At 40.5% G+C, this 15,551-nt stretch overlaps 1 protein-coding gene across 4 annotated transcripts in view; it reads left to right on the top strand.

The window, feature by feature from the left end:
• Window positions 1-15,551, top strand: part of TMEM245 (transmembrane protein 245) — a 97,734-nt gene that overhangs the window by 15,420 nt on the left and 66,763 nt on the right. For all 4 annotated transcript variants that reach the window (XM_049627628.1, XM_049627624.1, XM_049627632.1 and 1 more), the window contains exons 4-5: window positions 10,718-10,834; window positions 13,366-13,584. In XM_049627628.1, coding sequence (XP_049483585.1) covers window positions 10,718-10,834; window positions 13,366-13,584 — 336 coding nt within the window. The remainder of the gene's footprint in view (window positions 1-10,717; window positions 10,835-13,365; window positions 13,585-15,551) is intronic.

Here is a 15,551-nt window from a genome sequence, read left to right as displayed (position 1 = left end):
AATTGGATTATACTGAACATTCTATTTTGTAATCTACATTTTAAATCTTATGTCATGAGCACCTTTCTATGTCAAATACACTTCTAAAACATTTTTAGCATCTTCATTTTATGCTAATCACAAGGCTATTTGTGGCATCCTTGTGTATTTGTATAGCTACGTTATAGTTTGTGTGTGTGTGTGTGTATGTGTGTGGTTTTTTCCTTTTTTTAAGATTTTTTTAATTTTAATTTTTAGATAGTGCAAGCAGGAGAGAGGGAGGGAGGGAAGGCGGGAGAGAGAGAGAGAGGGAGAGAGAAAGAGAGGGAGGGAGAGAGAGAGAGGATCCCAAGCAGACTCCATGCTCCGTGTGCAGAGCCTGACGTGGGGCTTGATTCCACAACCCTGGGATCATGACGTAGGCCAAAATCAATAGTTGACTGCTCAACCAACTGAGCCACCCAGGCCCCGTGTGTGTGTGTGTGTGTGTGTGTGTGTGTGTGTGTGTGTGTGTGTTTAATTAAATTGCTCTTTGTTTTTTTGTTTTTTGTTTTTTTGTCTGGAAACCATCTCTCTCTGAGAGTGGAAAATAGGAGAGATTTTTTTTGTTTTTTTTCCAGTTTTCTTTATTCGCCCAATCTTCCTGGTCACAATCTATTAGTCTCTGTGGTTATATATCAGACCAGTAGAAGTAAACTTCTGTTTTGACAACTACTGTATGAAGCTTGGTGTTCACCACTTGTTCCTCTGGGTAACTTTGTCTCCCTTCCTCCCTCCCCTTTCTGCTAATAACAATGGTTTATAGAGCATGGCTTATCCCTCACCCCTCACCGCTTACCCCAGGATGGTTTCCTTTTTTTGTTTTTCTGGAAATCAGTTCTTCTCTTTTCTTGTCTTTCTCTCCTTATTTACCTTTTTACTTGAGGTGTATTTGACATATAACATTGTATCAATTTCAGGTGTACAATGTAATGATTCAATGTTTGAATAGTACATTGTGAAGTGATTATATTAATCTAGTTAACATCCATCACCTTGTGTAGTTACAAAAAAGGTTTTTTTTCTTGTGATGAGAACTTTTAAGATCTATTCTTAGCAACTCTCAAATATGCAATACAGCATTATTAGCTCTAGACACCATGCTGTGTATTACATCTCTGTGACTTATAACAAAGCATATACCTTTTGACTCCCTTCACCCATTTTTCCTATTTCCTTCTCCCAACTCTGGCCACCAAGCTTCTGTGTGTGTGTGTGTGTGTGTGTGTGTGTGTGTGTGTAAGTAACATTTCCTCATATAAGTGAGATCATATGGTATTTGTCTTTCTTTGTCTGACTTATTTAGCTTAGCATAATGCCCTTGAAGTCCATCTAAGATTTCTTTTCTCTTTCTTTCTTTCTTTCTTTCTTTCTTTCTTTCTTTCTTTTGCTGAGTAATATTCCATTCTGTACAAATACCACATTTTCTTTATCCATTCATGCACTGATGGACACTTAGGTTGTTTCCGTATCTTGAGGATTTTAAGTAATGCTGTAATGAACATGGGGTCGTATAGATCTTTTCTGTGTCTTAATTTGGATTAGATGTTTTCTTTAGATTAGACTAAACATTTTATAGTGTTTCTGTTTTCTTTGGATAAATACACTCAAGTGGAATTGCTGGATCTTATGGTAGTTCTATTTTTCACTTCTTTTTTTTTTATTTTTTTTATTTTTTTTTATTAAAAAATTTTTTTTTCAACGTTTTTTATTTATTTTTGGGACAGAGAGAGAGACAGAGCATGAACGGGGGAGGGGCAGAGAGAGAGGGAGACACAGAATCGGAAACAGGCTCCAGGCTCCGAGCCATCAGCCCAGAGCCTGACGCGGGGCTCGAACTCACGGACCGCGAGATCGTGACCTGGCTGAAGTCGGACGCTTAACCGACTGCGCCACCCAGGCGCCCCTCTATTTTTCACTTCTTAAGGACAGTTTTCTCCTTTTGACTGCTTTTGTACAGGGCCAAGTAAGTACTTCGTTGTAAGTTATGAATAATCTAGGTTAAAGCGGTGGTTTCAAATAGGTTTTCTCTTAGGTGTAAATTCTCATCAGCTGGTGAAGGCAGCTCAGGGAGCCATGCAGACAGGGTTCTAAGACCAAGTTTTGAGCTGTGGGAAAAAGAAGGCCATGTTTGATTATTATTATCAGCCATAAACCCAGCATGGGGATGTGCTGGCATGCCCGGCAGATTTCTGGTATTTGTATTCTAGACTATTACAAGGAAGGAAATCACAGGGACACAGAACATATGTTGAGAGCAGATTTAGAAATGTTGGGTTTTCTTGTTTTGTTTACTTTCATTCTAGCCTATTTCAGAATATTCATTTCTTTTTTAATTTTTTAAAGTTTATTTATTTTGAGAGAGATGCATGCAAGCAGGGGAGGGGCAGAGAGAAAGAGAATCCCAAGCAGCCTCCATGCTATCAGTACAGAGCCCGACATGGGGCTCGAACTCTGGCAGCTGTGAGATCATGACCTGAGCCGAAACCAAAAGTCGGATACTTAACCACTGAGCCACCCAGACACCCCCAGAATAGATTATTCTTGATCTAGAATCCTTTTTATAGACTGCTAGTCTAGGTAATCTTCCATCATAAAATAAATCTTTTAAACATTTTTTTTCTCTTAATTTGAGTATTTGTTTTTCCTCTTGCCCCTAGAACCTTGTTTCTTTTAGGCATCAGAACTCAAAACATCTAATCCAAATTAAGACAGCCTTTCCCTTTTATTACAGCCAGTTCCCTCCTGTAGATGTCACTGTACTATAGTTAGGTACAGGAATGCTTTAGTGCTCCACCAGGGTGGTACGTGCATTTATTCCTCACTGATCACTTCCATCGTCCTGTTGTACAACTTGTACTTGTTCCTAGGCACCTATGTAGGCATCTTCCTCTGTGTCTTTTGAGCTTTGACTCTCACTGTTGTAGAAGCTTTTATGACCTATGATTCACTGGATTCACACAATTAATCCTTTGGATTTGCTCAGATTTCAAAGCATGAAGTTTGTTTAGTTCCTAGATCTGGTAGAGTCTTCTTGTGGATCATTGTGGAGTTTCAGCTGTTCTTTCTGAGCCCAGGGGCCTTCCTCAGTGATTTTCTCATAGGCCTTGGGAGCTCTTACTTGGTATTTTCTGGAACATCAAGATAATGTATGGAAAAAATATTAAGTGTCAACTGTGTTTTAAAATGTACTTTTTTAATCCACAAACACTCCTCCTGTCCCTGCCACCCCTCCAAAAAAAGATCCTTGTAAAGTAGATATGTCCATTTTGCTGATGAAGACCTTTAATTCTAGAGGTTAAGTGATTTGCCACAGTCACACAGGTGACCGGTGGAGCTAAGAATGAAAGCTTAGGGTCAAGGACTCCGGTGCTCTTTCCCTTCACCAGGCTCTTTGAACAAGCATCAGTCATCTGGAAAAGGTGTAGTGACTGCTGATCCCTCTTGTACTCAGTTGTAGTTTTATGGTTCTTAGTCTTTTTTTTTTTTTTTTGTAACATTTTATTTATTTTTGAGAGCGAGCCTGAGTGGGGAGGGTAGAGAGAGAGGGGGACAGAGGATCTTAAGTGGGCTCTGCGCTGACAGCAGTGAGCTTATGTGGCACTCAAACTGAGATCATGACCTGAGCCAAAGTCTGACGCTCAACTGACTGAGCTCCTCTGTCTTACGCATGGGCCTTGTTTGCCTCCCACAAGTGCAGGGACTAGCTACTCTGCTTCCTGGATCCTAGATGTCTCACTTGGTAGAAACCTGGAATCCAGCTTCAGTGTGAGTGCCCTTGGCCTTGCTTTATTGTTAATAATAGCAACATGGGCGAGGCCCTGCCGAGCTCTTTAAACATGCTCTTATTTAGTTTTCTTTTTCTAAGTTTTCTTTTTACTTATTTTGAGAGAGAGCGCACGTGCGTGTGCAAACAGGGGAGGGGTAGAGAGAGAGGAAGAGAGAAAATCCCAAGCAGGCTCTGCGCTGTCAGCATGGAGCCTGATGTGGGGCTTGAACCCACGAACCGTGAGATCGTGACCTGAGCAGAAATCAAGAGTTGGACGCTTAACCAACTGAGCCACCCAGGCATCCCTCTTACTTAATTTTCTTAGTAATCAATGGGATTAGTACTTCTACTTATTTTACAGATGAAGAAACATAGACTCAGCCATTTACTCTGAGTAAATTTACACTAAGAAGTGCTTTTTCCAAAGCTAGGCAAACAAGCATCAGGTGTATCTTTAATACGCTGGACCCACAGTCTGAGAAGCATGAGCAAGTACAGCTGGATCTGTTCCTCCCAACACTGGTGATTGTTTATAAAAAAAATCAGAAATGCCTTGGCAGGGAAGTCTTGGTGGTTGCCTTCATCATTTTGCAATAACATGCAACGTGAGTGAACAAGTTTGGTTCAGTTGAGGCTAAATTGGAAAAAGAAAAGGAGCAAAGTAAACTTCTTACTGCTCATCTGCTACTGCCCTATCTGACACAGTCAAACAGGCCTAGGGAAACTTCGACTGGTCCATATCCAAGCCCTTGCTACTGACCAGTAGCGTAATGAAGTGATGCTAGAAGCCACTGAGAGGGAGGTGTATTTCCCACATTAGCAACGGAAACAGAAGCCTTCTTCAAAGGGAGCTTTACGTGCTGGGGAGATTTTACTTGGTATGTACAGCCTCTTTCCAGTAGGCATCACTGGATGTATTTCTGGCAACTGCCACTGTCACTGTGAGAGAGAACTAAGTAGATTGAGTATCTCCTTATTTAGAGCGTTTTCAAAACAAATTATCCTCTGTTTATTGAAAACGTTATTCTGCCTATTGTTGAGTTAGCCGTATTAACAGATCTGTTAATCTGTCAGAACATGTGATCTGTTTCTACTGTGCCAGACCGTGAGTTTCTGTCCCCTAGTGCTAGGCTGTTGGCGGCCTGCTTGTTTGGACTTGTGTAGATCCCTGTTATTTGGGCCTCCCTTGATGCTGGCCCTGTCCCTGGGTAGATGGACACTTGAAACCTTGGATGTTCTTTCCTTTTTTAGGTTACAGTTCTTCGGTCCCAAGATTATGTTCCCTTGTCTGTATGCCTATTTTTAGCTGGGTTTTTTTCCAATACCATGACTTTGCCTAGATTCTCAGTCCTGGCGTTCTTGCATTTGGTTTATCATTTCTGCCAGAACCCTTGGGGTTTTTGAAGCTCAGGAGGATATCACTAAGACAGAAGTCATTGAAGTGCCTGTTTGATAAGTAAGAGCAGTTGCCAAATCTTACATCAATAACTTTCAAATATGCTTTTTGGATTTTTCCTGCTTGCTACTCCCTTCATTCCTTTGTCAAGTTTCAGGCCCTCTAAAAATTTGCCAAATTAGTTTGTGTATTAACTAGGATAATGCTGCATAGTTTTCATTGGTTTAGCTATGGTTCACTGAATATTTCCTGCATTGTTTTAGTGATATCAGCAAGTTGGAGACAGGGTCTTTAAGGTGTGAGGGTTTAATTTATTGGCCTTAACTTTTCCTCAAGTCTTTCAGTGCCTATATTTTGCATAAATATCTCAAGATGTGTGCTAGGAGGATAAGACATTTAGGGAAATGGCCATAATATGAAGTAGAAAGGGGATGAGAGGCACAGACGAATACTGCACAAGTGTTAGTGGCTTATGCTTATAGTTTATTCTGCCAAAGCCAAAGGCTTTGAAATAGGTGGTGGTGATAGCTAACATTTACTGAGTGAGTCTTGCATACGAGGTATTGTTCTGAATATTTCATATGTACTGTTTCACTTAATTCTCATATGAAATCAGAATTTAGAGAAGCCCCATTTCATACATGAGGGGACTGAGGCACCTGGATTTTTTTTTTTTTTAATTTTTTTTCTTAATGTTTTTATTTATTTTTGAGACAGAGAGAGACAGAGCATGAGCAGGGAAGGGGCAGAGAGAGAGGGAGACACAGAATCGGAAGCAGGCTCCAGGCTCTGAGCCATCAGCACAGAGCTCGATATGGGGCTCGAACTCACAGACTGTGAGATCATGACCTGAGCTGAAGTCGGACGCTCAACTGACTGAGCCACCCAGGCGCCCCAAGGCACCTGGATTTTAAGTAACTCGCCAGTGGTCATCTAGCTAGTAAGGAGTAGATCTGGGATTTGAATGTGAGCACTCTTGTTTCCTCACCTGTGCTCCCAAACACTGAGTTGTACTGATCGTGCTGCCTCTGTGCAGAATAAACATGAGACCCTCCGTTCTCCCTCTGCATCCTGGTATCTCTCCGCTCTTCTCATTGTACCTTATGTCCTGGCCTTATCAGACTTCTTAAGAGTTCTTTGAACAGCACTTGGTGTTTTTTTCTTGCCTTCGTGCTTTTACACTTGCTTTTTCGTCTTTCTGAAAAATTTTTCTCCTGCTGTCCTCTAAGACATAAGCCTCTTTTTCCCCTCCAAGATAGACTGGTTCTGTTTTGTTTTGTTTTAATATGGCTAACATATTTTTTTTAATGTTTGTTTATTTTTGAGAGAGAGAGAGCACACGTGTGCGAGAGAGAGCACGAGCGGGGCAGAGAGGGAGGGGGAGAGAGAGAATCTCAAGCAGGCTCCTCACTGTCAGTGCAGAGCCTGATGCGGGGCTTGAACCCATGAACTGTAAGATTATGACCTGAGCTGAAATTAAGAGTCAGACACTTAACCATCTGAACCACCCAGTGGCTAACATATTTAAATGGATTTAAAGGGTGGCATCTTTTACCATTCCTGTTAAGTAGCATCTTTGGAGACCCTTCCCTGACCTCCCAAGCATGGATTAGGTTGCCATCTTCTGTGCTCCCCAAATATGCTACACTTGTCTTTACGTTAGCTTTTATACTGAATCATAACTGGTAGACTAAATATTAGACTGAGGTTGGGGCTTGGGTCTCAGTCTCTTAGCATGTAGCCTAGTCAACTGTTTAGTGAACGAGGACTTAGCGGGGGTTTAGAAATGTAAGTCAAACTACAGCCAAACTGAGAATCCATATTTGAGGATCTATAAAATTGTTACTTTGGAGCTACTTAAAACAAAGGACTTATTTTTCAGGCTCTCTCAAAGATGAGTCACTACTTCATTAAATAATTTGTGAAGAGGTAGGTTTAGTAATTTAGGACCCTTGACTATAGTTTTTTTTTTTCAACAGTAAACCCCTTACCCATTTAGCCCATCCCCCCTCCCACAATCCCTCCAGTAACCCTCTGTTCTCTATGTTTAGTCTCTTATGTTTTGTCCCCCTCCTTGTTTTTATATTACTTTTGCTTCCCTTCCCTTATGTTCATCTGTGTCTTAAGGTCCTCATATGAGTGAGGTCATATGATATTTGTCTTTCTTTGACTAATTTCACTTAGCATAATACCCTCTAGTTCCATCCACGTAGTTGCAAATGGCAAGATTTCATTCTTTTTGATTGCCGAGTAATACTCCATTATATATATGTACCACATCTTTATCCATTCATCCGTCGATGGACATTTGGGCTCTTTCCATACTTTGGCTATTGTTGATAGTGCTGCTATAAACACTGGGGTGCATGTGCCTCTTTGAAACAGCATACCTGTATCCCTTGGATAAATACCTCGTAGTGCAATTGCTGGGTCATAGGGTTGTTCTGTTTTTAATTGTTTGAGGAACCTCCATACTGTTTTCCAGAGTAGTCTTTAATCTTATGTAAGAAAGAAAACTTCGCTTTTTAAAATTTTACTGGAAGCATTTTTCTTTTCTTTCTCTACTCTGCTGTCCCAGGCTATTAATCATGTATTCCCTTCCTTTGCTCTTGAGTGGAGCCTGAGAAATCTCTCCTAGCTGCACAAGAAGTTAAATCCTGACTTGTCTCTGGTGTAATCAGTTTATTTTTGAAACTTCTATCTAGAATTCTAAAAAAAATACCTAAAATGTCCAAAATTTTCCTCCATTTCCCCTCCCTGGTTGTTGACATGGTATTTCCCTATGGTTATCTATCTAACCATAATCTGGAAACTTGGGGGTTGTTATCTTTGACACGTCATCTCCTTCATTACCTTTATGGGTTCATCATCAAGTCTGGTCCACTTTGACCACTCCATGTCTTAAATGCAGCCACTTTTGCAACATCTCCCCTTTAAACTGCTGCAGAGCATGCTGTCATCATGTCTTGCCTGCAGTGTTGCAGTAACTTCTCTCTCTGTACCCACTCTTGGTCCTTCCCAATTTGCTCTTGACCAAACAGCAAAAATGATTCTTTTTATATTTCAAAGCTGATCATTTATTTATGGACTGGGAAGGTGAGTGTGGCTATGAAAGGGCAACATGAGAGATCCTTGCATTGATGACACTGTTCTGTATCTTGTATCCATGCCGATATCTTTACTGTGATATTGTACTACGGTTTTGCAAGATGTTGCCATTGGGGGAAACTGGATAAAGGGTACACAGGGTCTCTCTCTATTATTTCTTATAACTGCATGTAAAGCTGTAAGTATCTCAATTAAATTTCAGTAAAAACATGATCATTTCCTGTTTAAAACTCCTCAGTACTTTCCTACACCTTTTAGAATAAAGACTAAAGTACTTCCTATGGTCTTCTATGACTTGGATCATCTGGCTCAACACGTCCAGCCTTGTTTACTCAATACCACTTTCCCACTAGCTGTCTGTGTTCCAGACACACTGACCTTCTTACACTGTCTTTAACATGCCAGTGTCTTCACTCAGTGGCCTTCCTACTCACTTCTTCTCCCCAAATATTATTTACATTCCTTTGATCAATTCCTTCTCATCCTTTGTATATCATTATTTTTATTTCTTAAAGAGAAGATGTTCCTGATTCTCCAGACTAAGACTTCTTCCACTAGGAGTTCATAAAATAGCTAGTGTGTTTCCTTTACAGCAGTCATTATAGTTTGTGTACATTTACATTTGTGTGCTTTTTTTTTTTTTGTAAGGTGAATTAACAAATTATCCCCAACTGTGGTAAGAATTTTTTTTTTCCCATGTGGATCTTCAATCCCTATGTGTCTCTTCCACCAGGCTCCACAGGAGCAGGGTCCGTGTCTTTATCCTCAGCATCCAATTCAGTGAATAGTGAGAATGTGTAAGACATGAAAGATGCTGTCTTTCCCTCTTTGTTCCCTTCTTGGTATCTAAGAAACAATTTAGATCCTTAGGCCAGGGGAATAAGTCCCAATCCAGATATCTTGTTCTCTTCCTAGATCAGGAGTTTGACTTGCTCTTTGATCGTCTGAAGATAAACCTCTTGTCAGATCACAGAGACATTTATCAGAGGAAGGATAGGGTATGGTTGAGTAAGGCGAATGCTCTTGATCCTCATGGTTCAGTCTCCACCAAAGAGCCATCTTAGGGCCTGGCCTACTTGTCTCTGGGAGATGGCCAGCCTGGGATTTGCTAAGTAGGTGGAGCTCATTTGGAGTTTTCTGAGTGGCCATGGCTGTTTTCACTGGCTTGGCAGAATTCTGTGCTGTCACACTGTGTATTGACCTACCCAGAGTAAGGTCCCATCTCCGTGAGTGTGGGTGTATGATTTGGTGAGTGTTAGTATTCTTAGTTGTAGACCACAGAATCTGCACTAGCTAGTCTAAATGGAAAGAGGTGTTGATTAGCATATAGCATTTTTACATATAGAATTTCGGGGAAGACCAGACAGTTAAACAAACTTAGATGTGTCACAGGCAGAAGCATTGCAAACAGGAGAAGTGCTCAGTGACACCAAACAACTATTTGAGTAGAAGTCCCATGGCTGCTGCTACCTGCTGCAAAGTTAAGATCAGGTAGCTTTTAGAACTTCTGCTAAGTTTTGACAGAAAAACCATATGCCTGCATGACTGTTTGACTTGAGAGCGTCCAGATTCCAGTGAGTCTCACTTTGGTCTTCTGGGTCTTGATAGGTGTGCCTTATTGGTGGAAACTGCATTTCACATGGGACCTTAGCTGCAAGGGAGTCTAAGAAATACAGTCTTTAAGCTTTCTAGTCTCTAGGAGGAGGAGAACATGCTAGAACCTGGTATTGTATGAGCTCATCTGTTGTGTGCCATAGTAGATTAAAGACTGACAGTTGACAGACAGACCTCATTGGCCAGTAAATGTTTTATTTGACTTTAGTGCAAATGATTAAGCTTGGTGTACTATGTATTAGGAATTTAACATGGGAACATATAAAATGAAACAGAGTAATAAGATTATTTTAGATTTTCAGTGGTGGATTTTGCCTGTATTGAATTATGTACTTTATAGAGCTATATGATTTTGCATAGTACCCAGGCGTTTGCCTATGCATTCATGGAATGCAATTATCAAGAGCACTGAGTGTTGGCTGTTTCATACCGTATTAGGAGCTAGTGATACAAAGGAGAGTAAGACAGTCACAGTCTGCATTCAGGAAGCTCACAGACTTGGTGTGGCAGTGTTTTTCAATGTGCATTCAGATTGTGAAGTTAAAAAGTAAGAGAGCGGGACTCCACGTTTATATATCCACTCTCAGCTGCATGCACCAGTGACTGATAAGCAGAGTCCAGGAACCAAATGTTTAGCAGACTTTCCTGTTGATTCTAAAGCATTCTCCCTTGGTGAAGAACCCCTGGTCCAGTGGGTCAATAATAACCATTTTGTTGTATTGCTTTTGAAAATTTAGTACTATGTTTCAGTTTGTAGCAGTTGTTTCCCACTTGGTTTTAGAAAGTTTTGCAAACACGTGCTTGTTTTACAGGAGCGGAGTTACCAGGGCAGGTTATCTCCATGGCAGCTTCTACTCTGGCAACCTTGGCCATCTCCATCACAGGGTATGAATCAAGTGCCGATGACCAGCCCTCCGACCAGCCTGCAGGTGACTGAAGGGATGTTTTCAAATACAATTCTGGAAATTGACATATACACATAAAGTATAAACTTAAGGACATGAGCATCACAGAATGCTATTTACTAGTCCTTCATTTTCCTCTGATTTCTATTTTTATACTTTTTCCTCCTTTCATCTTTGTTCTCACATATCACTTTTTTCATGCTTTTAATTATTTACCTTTTTTGTTTCTTTTCTTGAATCTTCATCTTTTCCCTTTTTTTTTTTTTTAAGAAAAATGCTTTTCTTTTAACTTTTCTTTTGTTATTCCTTCTCACTTTCCCTTCATATTATTTCCTTTTTCTCTGTGCCTCTTCTACGTTTTCCATTATTTGCCGCACTTAATCCTGTCCTTATTTTCCATTTCTTCTGTAGCCATCCGTTCTCCATTGTTCTGGTTTTGTTCTAACTCTTTACATTGCTTTCGTTGTTGATCCAACTTTTTCTTTTGGTTTTTATTTTCTGTCTTACAGTTCTCCCATTTCTCTGGCATTTCTTGCTTCTCAAAGTTTGCTTTGCGTGTCTTGTGCTGCTAATACATTGACTGTTTCCCCTGAAACCAACCTGTCTGCTTATTCTGGATACCATGCTCCTGCAAGATCAGCTGGTAGATTTATATCAGCTTTAAAGTCATAATGTACTCCCACAGAGTTCAGAAATGTAAAAGGCCATCTCTGTGCCAAGAAGTTTATTAGTGCCAGGGGCTTTGGAGTTAAGAAATATTTTTGGTGAGCTCTTCCTGAAGAGCGGACTTTAGAAAAGTCTTAAAAGGAGAGATCAGCTAAGAAAAAAGCATTTGGGGTAGCAGGAAAACATATTTTTATTGCACATTGAGTTATGTTTCCAAAATGAAGAGGGGATAATGTTTTGGTTAGGGACTTATTATTCCTCTGAGTGTCTACCACACTTACCAGCATGAAGTTTCCAAATTAGAAAGATTCTCAAAGAGCAAAGTCAAACAGAAGCATATTATAACTAGCTTGGGCTTTAGCCCCAAACCTCAGGATAGAATGTTACCTCTGATAAGATGGGCTGACTTATCACGATGCTAGTATATCAGTAGTAACAGTTTACTCACAGATAAACATTGAACATTATAAGAAACACTAAGGAGATTATGATATAACCATCAGAGTGCTACTATGTAGTTTCTTATGAACTTTATGAAATCACAGGGAAGGCTGTCTTTGAGCATTATTTAGTGAGTGTCCACTATTTAGTGAGCATCAGGTACTATCCTGTGTGCTGTTCAGCAGAGGGAGAACAAGACAGACAAGGTCTTAGCTCCCCTAGAAGTGACATTCAACTGAAGGAAGAAAGTGTGAAAGGGTAAGTGGAATGTGGTATAACTACATACAACTATGTAAAGACTGGGACAAATAGGGGGTTGGGGTTATGAGTGTTCTTGTTTCTTTCCTCTATTTTCTAGACTTTATGAAATACCTACTTTTGTAATGTTTATTATTTTATGAGAGTGCACATGAGCATGCGGGGGAGGGACACCGAGAGAGAAGGGGAGAGAGAATCCTAAGTAGGCTCTGCGCCATCAGCATAGAGCCCGATGTGGGGCTCAAACTCATGAACTATGAGATCATGACCAAATCAGGAGTCCAACGCTTAACGAACTGAGCCATCTAGGTGCTCCAAACAGTCTACTTTTGTCATTAACTTTTTTTTCTGGAAGGCAAAATGCAAGTTGTAGGGTCTTTATAATTTCCATCATCATGGCATATACTGAGTAATATTGCTTTAAGAGTTCTATGATTTCTGAGGCATGTGGTATATTTTGGTAAAACTAGGAAACAGAAAAATATAACCCTATGGTAAAATGTAACTTAGTAGTTGCTTTGTTAGAAAACAGTGCCTTATGTGAAATAATTCAGTGTGATCACCATTACTTGAATCCTCACCCCCAGCAATCTGTCACTGTTTTATTTCTCATTCTGAGAGAAAGACATGTTTCAAAGCCCTGGGTTCTTCTTGTAAAAGAGCAGTTGGCTCCATTTTAGTCGAATGACACTGAAAAGCCATGTTGCGTCAGAAACATTATAGATCTAATAAAATTATGTTAAAAGAGAAGTTTTTAAATGTAGGACTTCGGTATGTTAATATTTGTTGCTTTATACAGTTGAAGTAGTTTCCATGGGCTAATTATAATTTTTAGCTATTTTGTCATGTTTTTCCTTAGTTTTGCATTTAAATGATTCATAGATGAATACATGAAACAGATGACATTAAACCTTGAACAGCGTGAAGTGTATAAAGAGTAAAAAATTCCCCAGCCCCACCCCCTAACAAACTTAATTTCCCTAGATTTAAATATGGTCAGTAGTGTAACTCTCCACACACTTTTCAGTGCACATGCAGGCACGTCCAGATTCTTTTTCTTCTTTAACCCACTTTGATCACACTATCAGAGGCCATTTGCAGGCTTGAAACAGAGTAGCTTAGCAAGTTGCTCCGTGGGACTGTCAACTAATGTGGACTAATATGGTGGTAACTTTCTTCCTCCTCCTCAGAAACCATGGACACAGGAGAACCCCCCGCACCACTGTCCTCATCTCCTTCACCTTCTTCCCCCTCCCCTACTCTGGGTAGACAGAGGGCTGAAATGGGAACATTTCTCAGGAAGAAGAAAACCAGTGACATCTACTTCGTGTCGCTCGTGTGGGCCATCGTTGGTGTCCAGCTCTGGTTGAACCTGTGGATTGTACAGTTGCTGCCGGTGCCTGTCGCAGGTAGTTGCTCGCTTAGGGTCTTGTCTCCGAGGACCTTTTTTCTTTAACTTTGGGATTTTATTTGATTTATTTATCTTATTTTTATTTTTGTAAACGTTTATTTATTTTTGAGAGAGTGAGTGAGTGGGGGAGGGGCAGAGAGAAGGGGACGGAGGCTCCCAAGCAGGCTCTGTGCTGACAGCAGCGAGCCCAGTGTGGGGCTGGAACTCACCGACTGTGAGATCATGACCTGAGCTGAAGTCGGACGCTCAACCGACTGAGCCATCCAGGCGCCCCTAACTTTTGGATTTTAGTGTTTGAGATAATGCTACCCTCTTTTAAAACTAAAACAATTGTATATTTAAAGGCATCTTCTAAGACTGGAAAAGTAAGTGACTCAGGTGCATTATTGAAGAGTTTGTTTATTTCGTACCTTCTTGATTGTTTGGGCTTACCTCTTACCGCAGTCAGAAGCTTGGCCAAGTTTATTAAGTCCTGAATTGATGCTTAGGAACCTGACATCCAGATACCTCCTAAATTTGATTAGTTCTTTATCCTTTATCAAAGTTTTTCACTATTGATTTAAACAAAATTTGATTTTTGGAAGCCTGTTTTCCACCGCAGTTTAAAAATCTAAACTCATTGGACCATTTGCCTTCTAGATCATTACTTTTAAAACTTATTATTCTCATTAACTTGGACAGTTTTTAAAATTTTATTTTTTATTTTATTTTATATATTTTTTAAGTTTATTTATTTATTTTGAGAGAGAGTTGCAAGCAGGGGAGGGGCAGAGAGAAAGGGAGAGAGAGAATCCCAAGCAGACTGTGTGCTATCAATGGGGAGCCTGATGTGGGGCTTGAACCCATGAAGTGAGAGATCATGACCTGAGCCGAAACCAAGAGTCAGATGCTTAACTGACTGAGCCACCCAGGCACTGCCCCCCCCCCCACCCCTTTTATTAAAGATTTGTTATGACCAGAACACTATTTAGTGCCTTTCCTTAGGGAACATAGAATATAAGAGGTTGAAGTTTGTTTCTGCTTCTTGCATCCTCAAACAGAACTTCTGTTTGGCAGTTGGAGTAAGACACAGTTGTCATTAAGCAAGCCACAGGGTATGTACTATAGCCATGGTTTCTATTAAGGAATTCATAGAAAAGCTTAGTGAAATAGTGTAAATTGCTCTTCTGGATTGCTCCATACTTTTTTGGTTTTGCCAGATGATTTATTTTATGCTGCCAAATGGTATCAGGTGCTGTTGGAACCCCTTTTCTTTAAAATTTGTTAGTAGGAGTTCCATTTGTCCTAGTCATTTCTTAACCTTCAGGCCATTATAGGAATTTGACATGTCCTTGAAAGAGCAGGCTGTAAGCAGGTGGCCCCCAGAACATTTTCCACAGCCTATAATTACTCTGGGCTTATTCTAGAGCCCTAGGAGCTTTCCTAGGACTTCTTTAGAGATTTAAAAATGTTAATGATGAAGTTGTTGAACTGGTATGTAACACTGAACTCATGGTTCAAAAGAGTAAACTGTGAATCATTAGATTGCAAGGCCAGGGCTAAGGAGACAGAAATCTCTGGAGTTAGGGAAATTATAGTAGTTGAGATCAATTATCCAGAGTCCAGACTTCAAGGCCCCTGCCCCCCACAGATGAGTAGCTCTTCCTTCTGGCCTCACCACTTTCTTAGTTGGCTTTTAACAGGAAGCTTAACGTCTGCTTGCAGGGCCCCCTTGCTGCCCAGAGTGGAGGGGTACCTTCATACTGTGCTCTGTGAGTGGTCTGTGCAGAAGTTGTGCAGTGCACAGCCTGGGGGCCACTTGTAACAGCCCTGCTTAAGCCCACTCTGCTTCTCCGCTGAACTCTGCTAAGAGATGCAGATGTACAGAGCAGCATCAGGTAGAGAAATCGGAGTACAGCACACTGGTGTAAAATCATGATGCGAATGGAATACCTTCTACCCTTCGGGTCACTAAACATTAAACAT

The sequence above is a fragment of the Panthera uncia genome, chromosome D4 (assembly GCF_023721935.1).
Source record: "Panthera uncia isolate 11264 chromosome D4, Puncia_PCG_1.0, whole genome shotgun sequence".
Taxonomy (NCBI): domain Eukaryota; kingdom Metazoa; phylum Chordata; class Mammalia; order Carnivora; family Felidae; genus Panthera; species Panthera uncia.
The sequence above is the reverse complement of the archived record's forward strand: the minus strand, read 5'-3'. Positions and strand labels throughout refer to the sequence as shown.